The sequence below is a fragment of the Notothenia rossii genome (genome assembly GCF_949606895.1).
Source record: "Notothenia rossii genome assembly, chromosome: 9".
Taxonomy (NCBI): Eukaryota; Metazoa; Chordata; class Actinopteri; order Perciformes; family Nototheniidae; genus Notothenia; species Notothenia rossii.
In genome coordinates, this window is record NC_136907.1 from 78,917,999 (window position 1) to 78,933,202 (window position 15,204).

Here is a 15,204-nt window from a genome sequence, read left to right on the forward strand (position 1 = left end):
ATAGTGACAAAATCAAACTATATCTTCAACTAGATAGATCTTTTGACATCATTGCAATCTCAGAGACCTGGCAAACTGACTCAAACACTGTTGATAATTTTTTACCCGATTATGTGGCTTTTCATATGAATCGCAAACTCCAAAGAGGTTGAGGGGTTTCACTGTTTGTTAAAAACACACTTTCTGCGAGATTGGTAGAAAGTCTCTCCTTCTGTTGTAACAACCTCCTTGAATCTGTCACCGTAGACATTGAGCTAAAACAGAACAAACATATACTCATCTCATGCATGCATGTATAGAAAGCCTGGAAGTAATCTGGAGGAATTTAATGAACAAGTAGAAAAAATGCTCAGACCTCAGAGAATTAAAAACCTTTATGTGTGTGGAGATTTCAACATTAATTTATTAAAATACAACTCGCTCCAACCGGCGAGACACTTCATGGATATGTTTTCTTCACTCGGGCTTCTCCCTCTAATAACCAAACCAATCAGGTTAACTAGCACTACGGAAACGTTAATTGATAAAGTTTTCACTAACGTCCTTGAAACGGAACATCATAGTGGGGCCATCATCATTGATGTCAGTGATCACCTGCCAATATTCATAATTTGCGGAAAATAACCTTTAAATAACAAAGAACAAAATACATACATAACTAAGCGGACATTAAATGACAGTTCACTAAATAAATGTAATATTAATTTAAAAAATGAAAAATGGCAAGAAGTATTTGAGATTCAAGATGTAAACAAATCCTATAATGAGTTTGTAAGGATTTTCATGCAAAACATGAACGAATGTTGTCCATATCTTAAAATTAAGATTGGCAACAGGAATAATAATGACTCAAAACCCTGGTTCACTTGTGGACTGAAAAACGCTTGCTGTAAAAAAAATGCACTCTATAGGACATTTTTGAAAAGTGAAAGTACTGAAGATGAAAGTCGTTATAAATTGTATAAAAACAAATTGACTACAATCCTTAGAAACTGTGAAAAAAACGATACTTCTCTGAAAAATTAGAAAATGCCATAGGAGATATGAAAACCACTCGGAAGGAAATAAATAGCATAATTAAGAAGAAAAGAACTGACAACAGAAATGAATTCAAGAAATTCCAAACCGAAGGAAAAACCCCAACGGATGTTGCAAATAGCTTTAATGAGTTCTTTACTGAAATTGGCCCCAATCTGGCGAGTACAATCAGCCCAACTTCATCTAAAGTGGATGATTTTCTGAAAAACAGCAACCAACAGAGTATGTTCCTGAACCCAATTACAGGAAATGAACTGCTTGATATTGTTAATTCTCAACACAATAAACAGTCCAAAGATTATTTCGGACTTAGTATGAATATTGTTAAAGAAATTGTACTAGCCCCCCTAGTAAATACATGCAATAAATCGTTCCAACAAGGTATTTTTCCCAATGAAATAAAAATCACGAAGGTGATTCCGGTTTTCAAATCTGGTGATAAATCTAGTTTGAATAATTATAGACCCATTTCTTTGATATCACAATTCTCAAAAACCCTTTAACAACCGTCCGGAGTCATTCCTCAGCAAATTGAATATACTATGCCCCAGCCAATATGGATTTCAGAAAAATCACTCTACTTCTTCAGCAGTAATTGAACTGGTTGAAGAAATGACCAACAACATTGAGAAAAAAATGATTACAGCTGGTATATTCATTGACCTTAAAAAGGCTTTTGATACTGTGAACCATACCATACTGCTACACAAATTAGAACATTATGGCATAAGGGGTCAAGCCAAAGAATGGATCAAGAGTTATCTGATAAATAGGCTACAATATGTGAATATAGACGAGGCGAAATCAAACAATCTTCCTATAACATGTGGAGTCCCTCAAGGATCAATTTTAGGTCCAAAACTGTTCCTGATTTATATTAATGACATAATCAACACCTCCGGCATGTTAAAATTCATTTTGTTTGCCGATGATAACCCCATTCTCTGCTCCCATTATAATCTTGGTGATCTTGTTAAAATTGTTAATGCAGAATTAGAAATACTATGTAACTGGTTTGCAGTTAATAAATCATCTCTTAATGTGGCCAAAACAAATTACATGTTATTCAATACAAAGTCTGAGAGTATAAATGACTGTATTATACGGATTTGCAATACTGAGATAGAGAAAGTTGGCGAATGTAAATTCTTACAGATGTAGCGATTCATTTCAGACAGTTTGAAACGCAAGGGCCGTGATTGGTACGTGATCTGCCCTCGCTCAAGGTAAAACCTCCAGTTTGACTTGAGACCGCCCCCGTGATAGATAAATGTTATTATAATGAAGCCAGCTGCAATGGATCATTGATCCACCAGGGGGTGCAGTGGGGTTCCACACTGGAGCTCATGTGAAATAAAGTCAGATACAGTACGCTGGATGTACAGCGGAACTTTGTTAAGATCCATATGTCACGGATATCATACTCTGTGCTAAATAAGAGACATGTAATCATTTACAAAACATCACCATGTTGTTATTTAACAAAATAATGTTGTTTGTCGAAAAAAACGAACGGGAGGAAATGCAGCCCGGCTCTCGATTTTTAATCCTAATTGAATCATCATCTTCACCACGATCATTTATGTTTATGTTCGCCGAATTGACATGAAATCACTGACATAAATGAATATACTGTATTCAACTTCATTAAAACGTTATTAACGTGCCTAAACTCAGTAATTCACTAAAAATATTTATATTTTAATGGAGCTTCGTCGGTCGATCAGGATCCCAAAGTGTAGCGGAGGGATCCTCATCTGGATGAAGGGTGTTATTTTCCCCATAAGGAACAAGTCGCTGCAAATTATCCCGCTTATTACATGGCCACATTCTCAACAAAGTAACGACATGACTCCCAATATTAATTTAAATGTTTTTATGGATTTAGAAAATGTTTTTATTGATTTAAAAAATAGTTGTATTGATTTAAATTGAGATGCATCCGCTAAGAAAAATAGTCCGTTGTTACCGTTTTTTAAACAGTGTGAATGAAACGGCAGCTCTCCCCCCCCTCCCCCCCCTGATCTTTCTTCTCCAGCAGCTAAATTAACAGTAGGTTACTCTGAGTGACCATAGACTGTATGTGACAAGCTTACAGTTAGTGACGTAACAACACCATAAAAGCTGGTGTGTTGAAAGCAATACGGGAGGTAAAAATAACTATAATAATTGTGACTTATTTATTGTGGCTTTTATGTTTTTAGGTATAAAATGTTATGTAATTCAGGCTTATAGTTCACCCTTCTCTAAAAGCCTTGACAATATTCATAGTAATTTAATAAATCCTTCCAACACACATTGTAAAAAATAGCCTACTGTAAGTTAAGAAATCATTCCAATATGTACATCTTCTGATGTAACAACAATAACATTATACATAGTAACACAGCTGAACATGGTATTGCACATTTAGCTTTGAGTGTTACTGACCTGAGATGTTTTTATTACATGAATTAAGGTGACTGAGGCTTTTTAACATACAGGGATGCAAACTCATCAGGTATGAAAAAGATGACAAGGATCCGAGCCCCCTGCTCCCCCACCCCACGGAATAACAGAGGATTTTAGCAGTCAGAACAACTAAAGCAGCAGTGTGAATAATAATAGAAACGCCAAAGAGTCACATCTAATAGAAATATATAAAAGCATTTATTTTAATTGTGTAGCAGTCAGTTTATAATTTTGGCAGCACTGTTGAGCATTTTGAAAATGTATTTTCAGGCCTCTGTGCAAGGCTTAAGTCTTTTTATCTTTATAGCCACATGGTGTAAAGTAACTAAGTTCATAAACTCAACAAGCACTATACTTGGGCACAATTTTGAGATACTTGTACTTTATTTAAATATTTCAATGTTTTGCTACTTTGTTCTTCTACTCCACTACAGTTCAGAGGTACATGGTGTACTTTTCCTCCACTCCATGTATTTAATACCTTTAGTTACTTCACAGATGTGGATGAATGATGTGAAATCTAATCAAGTGTTAAATCAGACTTTAGTTCCACCTGGAGTAAATCCACCAGCTACCCTGCAGTATACAAAGTCATTCAAACTAGCTGCACCTTTACCAGCTTTGAGAACACTTTCATGATCAATCATTATAAAACATATCATATCTATTATTCTGAAATGGACCAATCTGCACAATGACTACTTTTAATGTCGCTACTTTCACTTTATTTTGATGATAATACTTTTATACTTTTACTTGAGGAACATTTTGAATGCAGGACTTTTACTGTAACAGAGTATTCCTACACTCTGGGACTATTACTTTTACTCAAGTACAAGATCTGATTACTTCTACTTTTACTCAAGTACAAGACCTGAGTACTTCTACTTTTACTCTAGTACAAGATCTGTGTGCTTCTACTTTTACTCAAGTACAAGACCTGAGTGCTTCTACTTTTACTCACGTACAAGATCTGAGTACTTCTACTTTTACTCAAGTACAAGATCAGAGTACTTCTACTTTTACTCAAGTACAAGACCTGAGTGCTTCTACTTTTACTCAAGTACAATATGTATATATATACTTATACCACCTCTGTTTATAGCCTATGAAAAAAACTATTAGAAATAGAAGGCTAAAGCTAACGTTAGCAGATCAGTGACAATGTATGCTAGCTAGCTAGCTCAACGATTCCTTAAATAATATTGCCACAGAAAAACTTTTCAGTTCACATCACACTCTGCCGCACCGACAGGGAGCTCTGCTCTGAACACCTGAACGGCCCGTTCTAACAGCTGTTCACCAGCGGTCCAGTCTGTGCCACAGTGACTCCGGACGCACAGTTAATATTAACGAACGCACCCGTAGGTAATGTAGCTGCTGAAGCTAGACCATCATCTCGGAACAGCAGAGCCTTATTATACATCCATGAGCAGAGCCGACAGGCAGGAAGACTCGAGCACACAGCTCGTACTTCATTATAATATATAAAAAAAGAACACCATGTGTGTCATGATGGCACATAACAGCTCACGGCCGCAGATTACTCCGGGTCCCAGACCCCCCAATACCCCAAAAATATTTTTATTGCAGATCTACATGAATCACACAAACGACTTATTTTGGATTCAAAATGGCGAATTTCGCCGAAAGGTGACAAGTTTGCACATAACATCTGAAACGATGTAACAACATAATACACTTTTTGGGGATGCAGCTTGTGATGTGAGTGAGGGACACGGCTTAGAACGGGCGTGTCGCCTGGCAGGACAGGAGAGTGTGTGCACCAGTCTGCCTTGATCTATGAATTCATGTCCGTGACACTCACTGCTGCCCACAGCTGTTTTATAGAAGGAAAACCTCCTTCACTTCATGAAAGTGTTTTAACCACACACACCTCTACACAAACACACACACACACACACACACACACACACACACACACACACACACACACACACACACACACCAGGGGCGGCGCCAGGGGGGAGCTAGGGGGTGCTTCAGCACCCCCCAGGATTGCCAAAGCACCCCCAAGAAATATATGTTTTTTTCTTTTTTCGATTTTTTTTTTTTTTTTAAATTAAATTAAATTAGAAAAAGTATTGATTACATCAATGCAAAAGTGAAACAAACAAATGTTTGACCAAAAGAATAAAGCCAACACAGGTGATTAGGCCAATGGCCAGCACCCATTAGATTTTTGACCTACCCATAGGCTAAATTACTTTGTGACACTTTAGTGACTTCCTGTTAGCTGGAGCGCCAAATTATTTGCTAACAGCAAAATGACAAATGGATCGTTTTTTAGTCCTTAAACGTCCACGTGTGGACACTCAATCAAAACCACCTGAAAGCGAGAGGGATTCTGCACATAATAGGCCTCGTGAGTACAAGTAGCTTACTTCTGGCTCTCTGTGTTTCATTCAAGCTCTGCTCTGTGTGTGTGTGGCACGAGCCATTTTGTGTGCGTGCGCGAGCACCGGTGGGTCTCTACCGGAGATCGTTGTGGTTAGCATCTGGTGCTAGCTAGCCAAGCTAACGGATATAAGGAGCTTTTTCAACAACAAAGTGGAGGGAGAACTCTCTCCTGTCAGACTGAGAGTCTCAAATCTCAGCTCAGGTGAAGTAAAGGACTCTCAGTGTTTAGATAGTTAACTTTAGTCTAGTTATCTCAGTGGGTCTCAAACGTTTTGTTTTAAAAGGGGAGTGATTTGTAAAATATCTATAAAGAAATAGTAAATCTGTTTACAGTTCTGTTTCATATGTATGTTGAGAGATGTATCCATAGATCTCTTCATTTTGCTCTCAAAGTGCACCAGATTGATGCTTTTAATTTCAATATTTAAAAAAAAATCTTCGAGAGCATTTCAAAATGCAAGATGGGTGGGGGGGGGGGGTGCTCGTGGTTCACCGGAGCTGTTAGATTAACATTAACATGCTTATATTGTAGTTCTAAGTGCAATGCCTTGCGGCCTGTAGCACCATCCTTGATGGAGCATATGTGTGGGCAAGAAAGGAGTGAGCAGAGAGTAGAGTAGTTGTCGATTTTTGTTCTGTTTTCTGTGACTATCTGCCTCACCCTGTCAGACTTTCAGTTGCGCGCGCTACTAAAGAGACGTGTTACCATGGAAACCAAACAATGGTTCAGCTGTATTAAAGTCCGAGTGGAAACAGTTGTGTCTAAATCTGATTTTGTGAGAAATCGGGAGAAATGTGGGAGAAATATGACCCCGGGAGGAAACCGGGAGAGGGCAATGAAATCGGGAGTCTCCCGCGAAAATCGGGAGGGTTGACAAGTATGAGTTGCAGTAGAAAATTCAACTGTAGCGCTGGTGCATTTATGGGAAACCCTTAAAAGTTTGAGCACCCTCTATGAAACGTCAAGCTACCCCATAGCACCCCCTAGAGAAAATCTCTGGCGCCGCCACTGCACACACACACACACACACACACACACACACACACACACACACACACACACACACACACACACACAATTGACATTAAATCACTTAAAAATATTAATATACTCAACTTCATTAAAACGTTAACGTGCCTAAACTCAGTAATTCACTAAAAATATTTATATTTTAATGTAGCGGAAGGATCTTGATCTTGAAAAATGTTACCGTTACCGTTAATTTTTTTTACCGTTTTTTAAACAGTCTGAATGAAACGGCAGCTCTCAGATGTGTATTTACACAACTAATGGCCCATCAACCACAGCTCTCTCCGCCCCTCCCCCCTGATCTTTCTTCTCCAGCAGCTAAATTAACGGTAGGTTACTCTGAGTGACAAGCTTACAGTTAGACACAACACTGTCATTGCAAGTGACCCTCAGTTAGTTGACTTTTATGTTCAACTGCTAAATTCGTTACTGATAAAAAAGGGCCTCTACTGTACCTAATTACCTTAACACTAGAACCGCCAGAGGTTTTTGTATAGGCCTACCTAAACCCGTCAAATCCCGCTATTAGAATGCAATTGTTAACAACATAGGGTGCTACATAACACACTTTCAGGAAAAGTCACGGACTGGGAGACTTTAACATTTTATTGAAAAAAAGTTACATTGCACACACACAACACACATCACACAAATTGACCCGATTGGTGGTTCTAGTGTTAAATAAACTCACTAATTAATGAAACCAGTTCAATACGCATTATTCTTATCATTCTTTATGAGCGCAGAAATAGTCTTAAAATCTGATCTGTTTTTTAAATGAAATCTGACGGCAGGCAGTTAGCTCTGATCACCTATGATAAATGCACCGCACCTAATCGCTGGCCATTCAGCCACAGAGCTCCCTCTATACAAATCAAACTGTAGACGGTGTGAAAGCACCTATTGTTTTAAATAATGGTCGGAATGTGACCTGTGAGCCTTCTGAATTACCGTGGGACAACACATTCTAAACTAAAATGTTCAATCAATAAAGACACCTTATCTTATCTTAATAATATCTTCATATTAATAATAATAATAAATCATACAGTATGTGTCCGAAAGGGAGCAGGAGGAAGCAAACACAAAAATATACAAAAAATATACTGCATATTAAAGCAAACGATTGTAAAGGTAAAAGTATGAGCATAACGAATAAAGAGGTGTAATGTAAACATTTACATTATAATTATGATTATTTAATATATAAAGACTATATATTATTGAATTACAAGATTAGATATACTTTAGTTGATCTAAAATATTGATGTGTTCAAATGCTCTTCAAAACACAACTGAAAGTCCATGAAACTTGTCTTTCTGTATTTGTGAATGAAGCGCCATCTCCTGGTTAAAACCTGAAATTGAAAATCTGGCAACGCCCTCTTGGAAATAGTGGGAGGGCTTAACATTCCTCTATACTAGGGATGTGCATCTCCATCACTGAGGCCGATGCGATGCGCATCTCGATACGTTACCACGATACGATACATTAACGATACCTTTGAAACACCAGGCGATGCGATACGATACGATTCACCCCTGTTGCGATACAGTTCGATACGATTTGATTCAACATTATGCGATTCGGGGCGATACGATGCGATTCAACACGATGCAAAAATAATGATACTTCAATATGGTACGACAGAGGATTTTTGTTTTATTCCTTATATGCAGCAAATCATACATTAACAAAAAAGTGCTTTACATATTTGGTACTGCACATCCCATCATGCCGTTTATTTTTGTACCTTTAAAAGCTTTCCAGAGTACAATTTTATAACACCTCACAGTTAAACAATGTAAGGATGCATTGCTCATGATTAACAATGTGCAAATAACAGCTACCATAGAGCAATGCCCATACAGCTGCCAGCCTGATGTGCTTAACACTCAGAGGCTAACTCACCAGTGAGCAGAAAGCAGTGGTTTCTATCTGAACAATAAAGAAAACAAATAACCTTTCACAAACAGGTATTTCATAACTGCTTACAGTAAGGAAGACATTTAAATTATTATTGGCCGTCACAGGCTGCTGTAAGCTAAACACCTCTCTCTGACAGAACACCTCCCTGAGTGATTTAACTCATACGTCTCACTTTCAGGTTTCTCTTTTCAGCCGCAGACCCCACGTCGCCTCTTTATGTGCGTCGCTAAGTTCCTCGTACTACTTGTGTACTTTAAAGCGGCTCGGCATCGTTAACAATTTGCGAGTGATTTTTCAAGTTGACCGTCTGTAGTAATAGTGCCGCGCACATATACCATCAGGACGTTACTGATGGGGTGCAGCTGCGGAGTGATACTGTGTGTATGCAAGTCCGCATCTAGGACGGATCTATGTATCATGGCTGTAGACCTGTTAAGTAATAAAGATACCTCATACAAAGGTCTACGGATACCTTATTACTCTCCATGACCTGCGGTCAACTATATAGCATAAATGACTATTACACCGTCTTTCTTGAACAATCTGAAGTGTTGCCAAACGTTTGATTTGTAGGTATTTTTCGCTGCGCTGTGTTTCTCTTTCTCCTCAACTTCCGTGTGTGTTGATAACTGAGACTCTCGTTCTCCGTAGTGGCGAAGCAAATATCAAAGATCGTCTCTGCTGAACGTTGACAAGATAAGGGGATTTTATATGAATGAATCGGTTTTTTACCGATGCAAAGACGCTACGCAATCGATGCATCGCGAGTTCAACCCAAACTGTAGCCGATGTGCACTCTTTCAACCGGTGCACTCGCATCTTGAACGTTTATGCCGGTGCACCGATGCGAATCGGTGAATCTTAACATCTCTACTCTATACTGGTCTTTGGCAGGCCGTAGGCAGGAAGCTGTAAACTGGAGTCTGAAATTAAGTGCTACATCTGTAGGACTCATTGTTGATGAAAAACTCAACTGGAAGCACCATATCAATTATGTACAAACTAAACTGTCAAAAACAATAGGTATTTTGTATCGTACTAAGAACATTCTCGAGGAAAAAATACTCAGAACTCTTTATAACAGTCTATTTCTCCCTTACCTTTATTACTGCTCCGAAATATGGGGAAAAACATACTCAACAAATCTACTAAAAATAATAACATCTAAAAAAAAAGTATTATGAATCATCTGTCGTGTTGCTAAATATGAACACACAACTCCCATATTTAAAAAACTCAATCTATTCAAATTTGTTGATATAGTTAAGCTTAAAACAGTACTGATTATGCACAACATTTTCCATAATAAAATGCCTACTAACATTCAAAAGCAGTTCCAAGCCACAGTCATGAAATACCCAACCAGGCATCCTAACTGGTTGTGTAGCAAGCCCTGTAGAACAACCATCAAATCACACAGCTTATCCATAATCGGAGTTAGAGCGTGGAATGGACTTCACCCAGACCTTTCAAGTATCAATAGTCATCACCATTTCAAAACTAAAGTAAAAACCATTATATTTGAAGATTACTCCAGCTAACAGGTATTGGATATTCCCAGTATTACTTATATATGCATTCACTTTTTTCTTGAACTAATTTTTTCTTTTTTTCCAGTTTTCATTGGTTTTCTTTGTTTCTTTGTACTCCTTAATTTCTATACGTTTTGGATGAAATAAATGCCATTATTATTATATTGATACTAATGATGATGCACGGGAGGGCTACTCCCCATAAGCTATGCTTCAGCCCTCCCGCTTCTACTAATTTTGTTCATTTGTGTGTATGAATTATACGTTTTTGTTTTTGTATGATTTTAGTAGAATAAATAAAAAATAAAAATCATACAAAAAAAATTTGTAGAAGCGGGAGGGCTGAAGCATGGCTTATGGGGAGTAGCCCTCCCGTGCATCATCATTAGCATCAATATAATAATGGCATTTATTTTGACAAAAACGTATAGAAATTAAGGAGTAATCAGTAGCCTGTGGTGTCCAAACAAACTTCTGACTGGCTACCCCTCAATATGTAGTCTTGTGAAGAATGTAATACAAGCAAGTACAAGCTGTGTCGCATTTGCAAAATCACCCAGGCTCTTAAAATGTTTGGAATTTAAGAAATATTAATTTTGTTTATTTATTATTTGGAAATATGACAAGCTACATATCCACCTATGAATATCTATTTAGATAAGTTGCAATCATCATCAACAATAAAGTGTATTCACTTACCATTTTGGGCAAGTTTGCTGGCCATAGTTGGTTCTGGAGGGAGGAGCTGGTCTGCTGCTGAGCTGAGGAAGTGAAGTTAGTCTGCAGCAACAACTCCTTAAATACAGACTTCATGCAGCAAACCACACCTACACACTGCTGACATCACAGTCTGATTTCAGCTACAGTGGGATGATTAATAGTTTAAAAAGTGTAAAATCCTTCCCTTAATAAACAGAACAAAGAGAAATATAGCCTCATGTGTTCATATTTGTTTTTATTGAACAGACTATATATTTGAGATATAAGCCCTCAATGCTTTTTACATATCAACATTCACACACATTCATAGAGGCAGAGGCTGCCATGCAAGGTGCTCAGGGAGACTTACATTCACACACACTCACACTTTGGCCATACCAATGTGTGGTTAAGTATCTTTCCCAAGTCACATGGACATGTAGAGCTACATTTTATTTACAGTTTGAAGCACCTTCAGCAGTCTGCAGCTCTCAAAGTGTTTAAAAAGAAACATGGACGGTTGGCTTCAGCATTTGGCATAATAGTGATTTAATCTAATCTGGCTTCCTATTATTAAAAGCAACACGAGCATCAACCCGACGCAGTCCACCATGTTGTGGTTGTGAGCGGCTGGGAACACAACTGGGACTAAAAAGGAGAACCAGTTCAGAACCAGAAAAGCACGGAGCTAGAACCAAACTGGTTTGGTGGGAAGGGGCATGGATGTGTTTAAACTGCCATTTATTTCCCCTCTAGGTTTTCTCATTCATGTGATATGATTTTATTTCACCTCTTATTCAGGGTCTCAAATGATTGATACCCTTACTTTTCCCATTAGAATGTATTTTCCTTTCACTTTTAGATAACTGCCCTCAGTTAACCCTGCTCCCCCTCCCTTCAGCATTTACAAGAAATGCACCTTGTTCTTCTAAATTCCACAAAAACCTGCAGACTGTAGTCAACACTTTGAACTGTAGCTCTCAGTCTCTGTTCATAACAGGATGTGGCAGTTAAGCTCAGATGCTGTGAAGCAGAGAAAGGTCAACTTTAATTTAAATCCTTGAGATACAGCACCCTCATGTGGCTGATAAACAGTGGTTCAAGAAGAAAGGAAAATAAGACTGTAAGGCCTACATTTATCATTTTTATTGAAGAAAATATTACAGTAGCGTTATCAGCTAAATGTACTAGAAGACCCAAAAATGCCCATTAGGTGACATAATGACCCTGTTGCCCCTTTCACACCAACGTGGTTCCCGTTCTAGCTCCTCTTGCTGTTTCTGGTTCGGAACTGGTTTTTCTTTTCAGCCCCCGTTTTGTTCACACCGCCCAGAGCCCGACTGGTGCTGCGTCATAACGTCACCGTTCACTTTGCTGATTTTCTCCCCAACGACGCTCACAACAACAACAACAATGGGGCACTGCGTCGGGTCGATGGTCGTGTTGCTTTTAATCACACAAAGCCAGATTAAATAACTACTTCTCAACCCTTATACTTTTCTCCAGAGTGCCGTGGTTCATTATTTATTAATGTGTTTCAGCGGCATTTACCGACCGCTGCAGTGCTGCCCGCTGTTTGGCATCACAACGCTGTTATGAAAGTTTATCTGGTATAAAATGGGTGATGTTAGCATAGCAACCAAAGCTAAACTGACTATTTTGACTATTTGTTGCTATCCTATTGTAGCATAAGCCGTTTTCTACAGGCACATATTACTGTCATATTTTTCATTGTGATTCTACTTTTGATAGACGGACATGTATTGATTCCATCTGATAGCTGCTATAATAAAAAAAAAACTTCTGCCTGCTCTCCACAATGATCAATAACAGCGAACGGATGGCCAAATAAGGGCAAAGAGGCGGAGCCGAGGCGGGACCTGGTGCCACCGAGCTGAAAGTTCCAGAGCTAGCTGAAGCTACCAAGCTAAGCTAACATGCTCCCCATCTGCACACTGCCGTGGCATTTTACGTTTCTAAGGTAAGTGGACATGAAACTATTCAGCAAAACTATAAATAATAATCTAAGTTATTGAGTTTTTAGCATAATACTTCAGAATCTTAAAATCCCTTAACGTTTGTATACAATTGTGCTAAATTCAACACTGGAATCAAGCAAATATTAATATGTTTGCATGACATTAGTTATTTATATTGATATCACTTAATTACACGTTTAATACATTTAAGTCAAGCTAAGGTACATGAGATGTTAGCTAGTTAGTGCTCTTACCTGTGAGGCCTCCCCCAAACAGCATAATAACCAGACTGTATCATTAAAACTAAGTAGGCCTACCAGTAGATCCTTGACTTTAGACAAACAATTCAAAAGACAACATGTATTTAAAGACCAATCTTTATTTGAATGTGCCTCTTAAGATTAAGATATTAGTTATACAGTAATAGTATTGACATTCTAAAAAAAACTGAGCAACTCAACAGTCAACTTTATATTTCTTATTGTCTAAAGCAGTGGTTCTCAACCTTTTTCCACCAAGTACCACCTGAGAAAATAGTTGGCTCTCCAAGTACCACCATATGACCAATGTTAAAATACAGTCTATGCACAGTTCATGCAGGACTCGGAGGCAAATGTATTCATAATACCATTATTTATTGTGCTCTCTCTCTCTCTCTCTCTCTCTCTCTCTCTCTCTCTCTCTCTCTCTCACTCACTCACTCACACACCACAAGTGAGAATATAAAGAACAAAATAATAACTTATTCTCACACAACAAATGTCAACTGTACACACATGTCATTTCCTGGACCTATACCAAAGTGTGAATGTAGGCTTCCTGCAACAACCCACATCGAAACAGAAAATGTCCTATTGGGAATTCAGTTCCAATAATAATGAAGCCTCCAGGAGCAGATGAGCCTAAGGGCTAATAGCTCATCTTCAGTCTGCTGATGTTTGCTATTGCCATTTCTGTGGTGGCAAAGTAAAAAAGAAAAGAAAAAACATAAGAAAAAAGACAACAAGTAAGGACAAGTGTGTGCTTTTTCAGCTTTTGACCTCTCTCCATCCTTTGAGCAAATGCCTTCTTCCTGAGTCACTTCTCTCCTCCATCACAGCGGCTGTGCATATCACTTTTGTGTTGCTGGCGGAGCCTACGCCTGTACTCGGTTGATGACTGTCCTCCTCCTCATTCACTTGTTCACTTTCGCTGGTGATATTCTCTTCTGTACCTCTCTTCCGAATACCTCCCGTTTTGAGCCACGTTTTTAACATCATTCAGCTTTCTTCTTTCTTTAGCTTGCTTGCAACGTTCGCTAATCGTTCACGGGTAGTATGGTCGTCATTAGCAACGCCAGAAATAAAAAAAAAAATGTTTTCGTTTCTAAATCTAAAAATAACAATAGCCTATTAGAACTAATTTAAACCACAGTTTCAATTGTCTCAAGCTTATTTTCATTCGTTGTAGTATTTTGATAGTATGATTTATTTTGTAATTAATGTTATTCAATCAAGCCTCAAACTGATGGCACTTGTCCCTATAGCCTGTTTTAAATTGAAGTTGTCTGAGGTCCTTACCATCAGCTGCTGTTGCAGTAATAAGTAGTGTACCTTAATGCCCCAAATGTGCCCAATGTAGTGACTGCTTTTCGTCTTTTTGTTTACTTAGTTGTGTGTCCTGTATTTTATATGTCTGTGTTATGTGTAAAGGTTAAATGTGGGGTAGGTAAGTTTGAGAAACCGGCTCGAGATACACTTTTTGTTACATTCCATGGAATGCTCTTAACATCCCGATAGCAATGAATATCTGAAGTGTTTTGACAATACATAAAAAATGATCTGTGGAAGCCGTACGACTGTAAAAAGCACGACCAATCATCTGAGCCGGCCCAGCTAAAATAACTGGATGGCCTACCTGCCTGTCAGCCTTCCATCTGTGCACAAACTTATCTCGTGCCCTCATTGGTCATGTGCGCATTTGTGTGTGTTGGAGGAGGGGCTCTGTAAGGAAGTGGCAGATTTTTTCCGGTTGCGTATTTTCAAATTCGCACTCAAGCTGGTTTCTCCAAAATTACCTACCCCACCTTTAAAGGGGACCTATCATGCAAAATGCACCTTTGTACGTCTTTTATACATGAATATG

At 38.4% G+C, this 15,204-nt stretch overlaps 1 protein-coding gene across 1 annotated transcript in view; it reads right to left on the minus strand.

Annotated features, from left to right (window-relative positions):
• LOC307020564 (GTPase IMAP family member 4-like) overlaps positions 1–11,131 on the minus strand; it is a 186,245-nt gene extending 175,114 nt beyond the window's left edge. The window contains exon 1 of the mRNA XM_079652022.1: positions 11,102–11,131. Within this exon, the coding sequence (XP_079508148.1) occupies positions 11,102–11,126 (25 nt within the window). The 5' untranslated portion in view covers positions 11,127–11,131. The remainder of the gene's footprint in view (positions 1–11,101) is intronic.
• Positions 11,132–15,204: the final 4,073 nt, after the last annotated feature.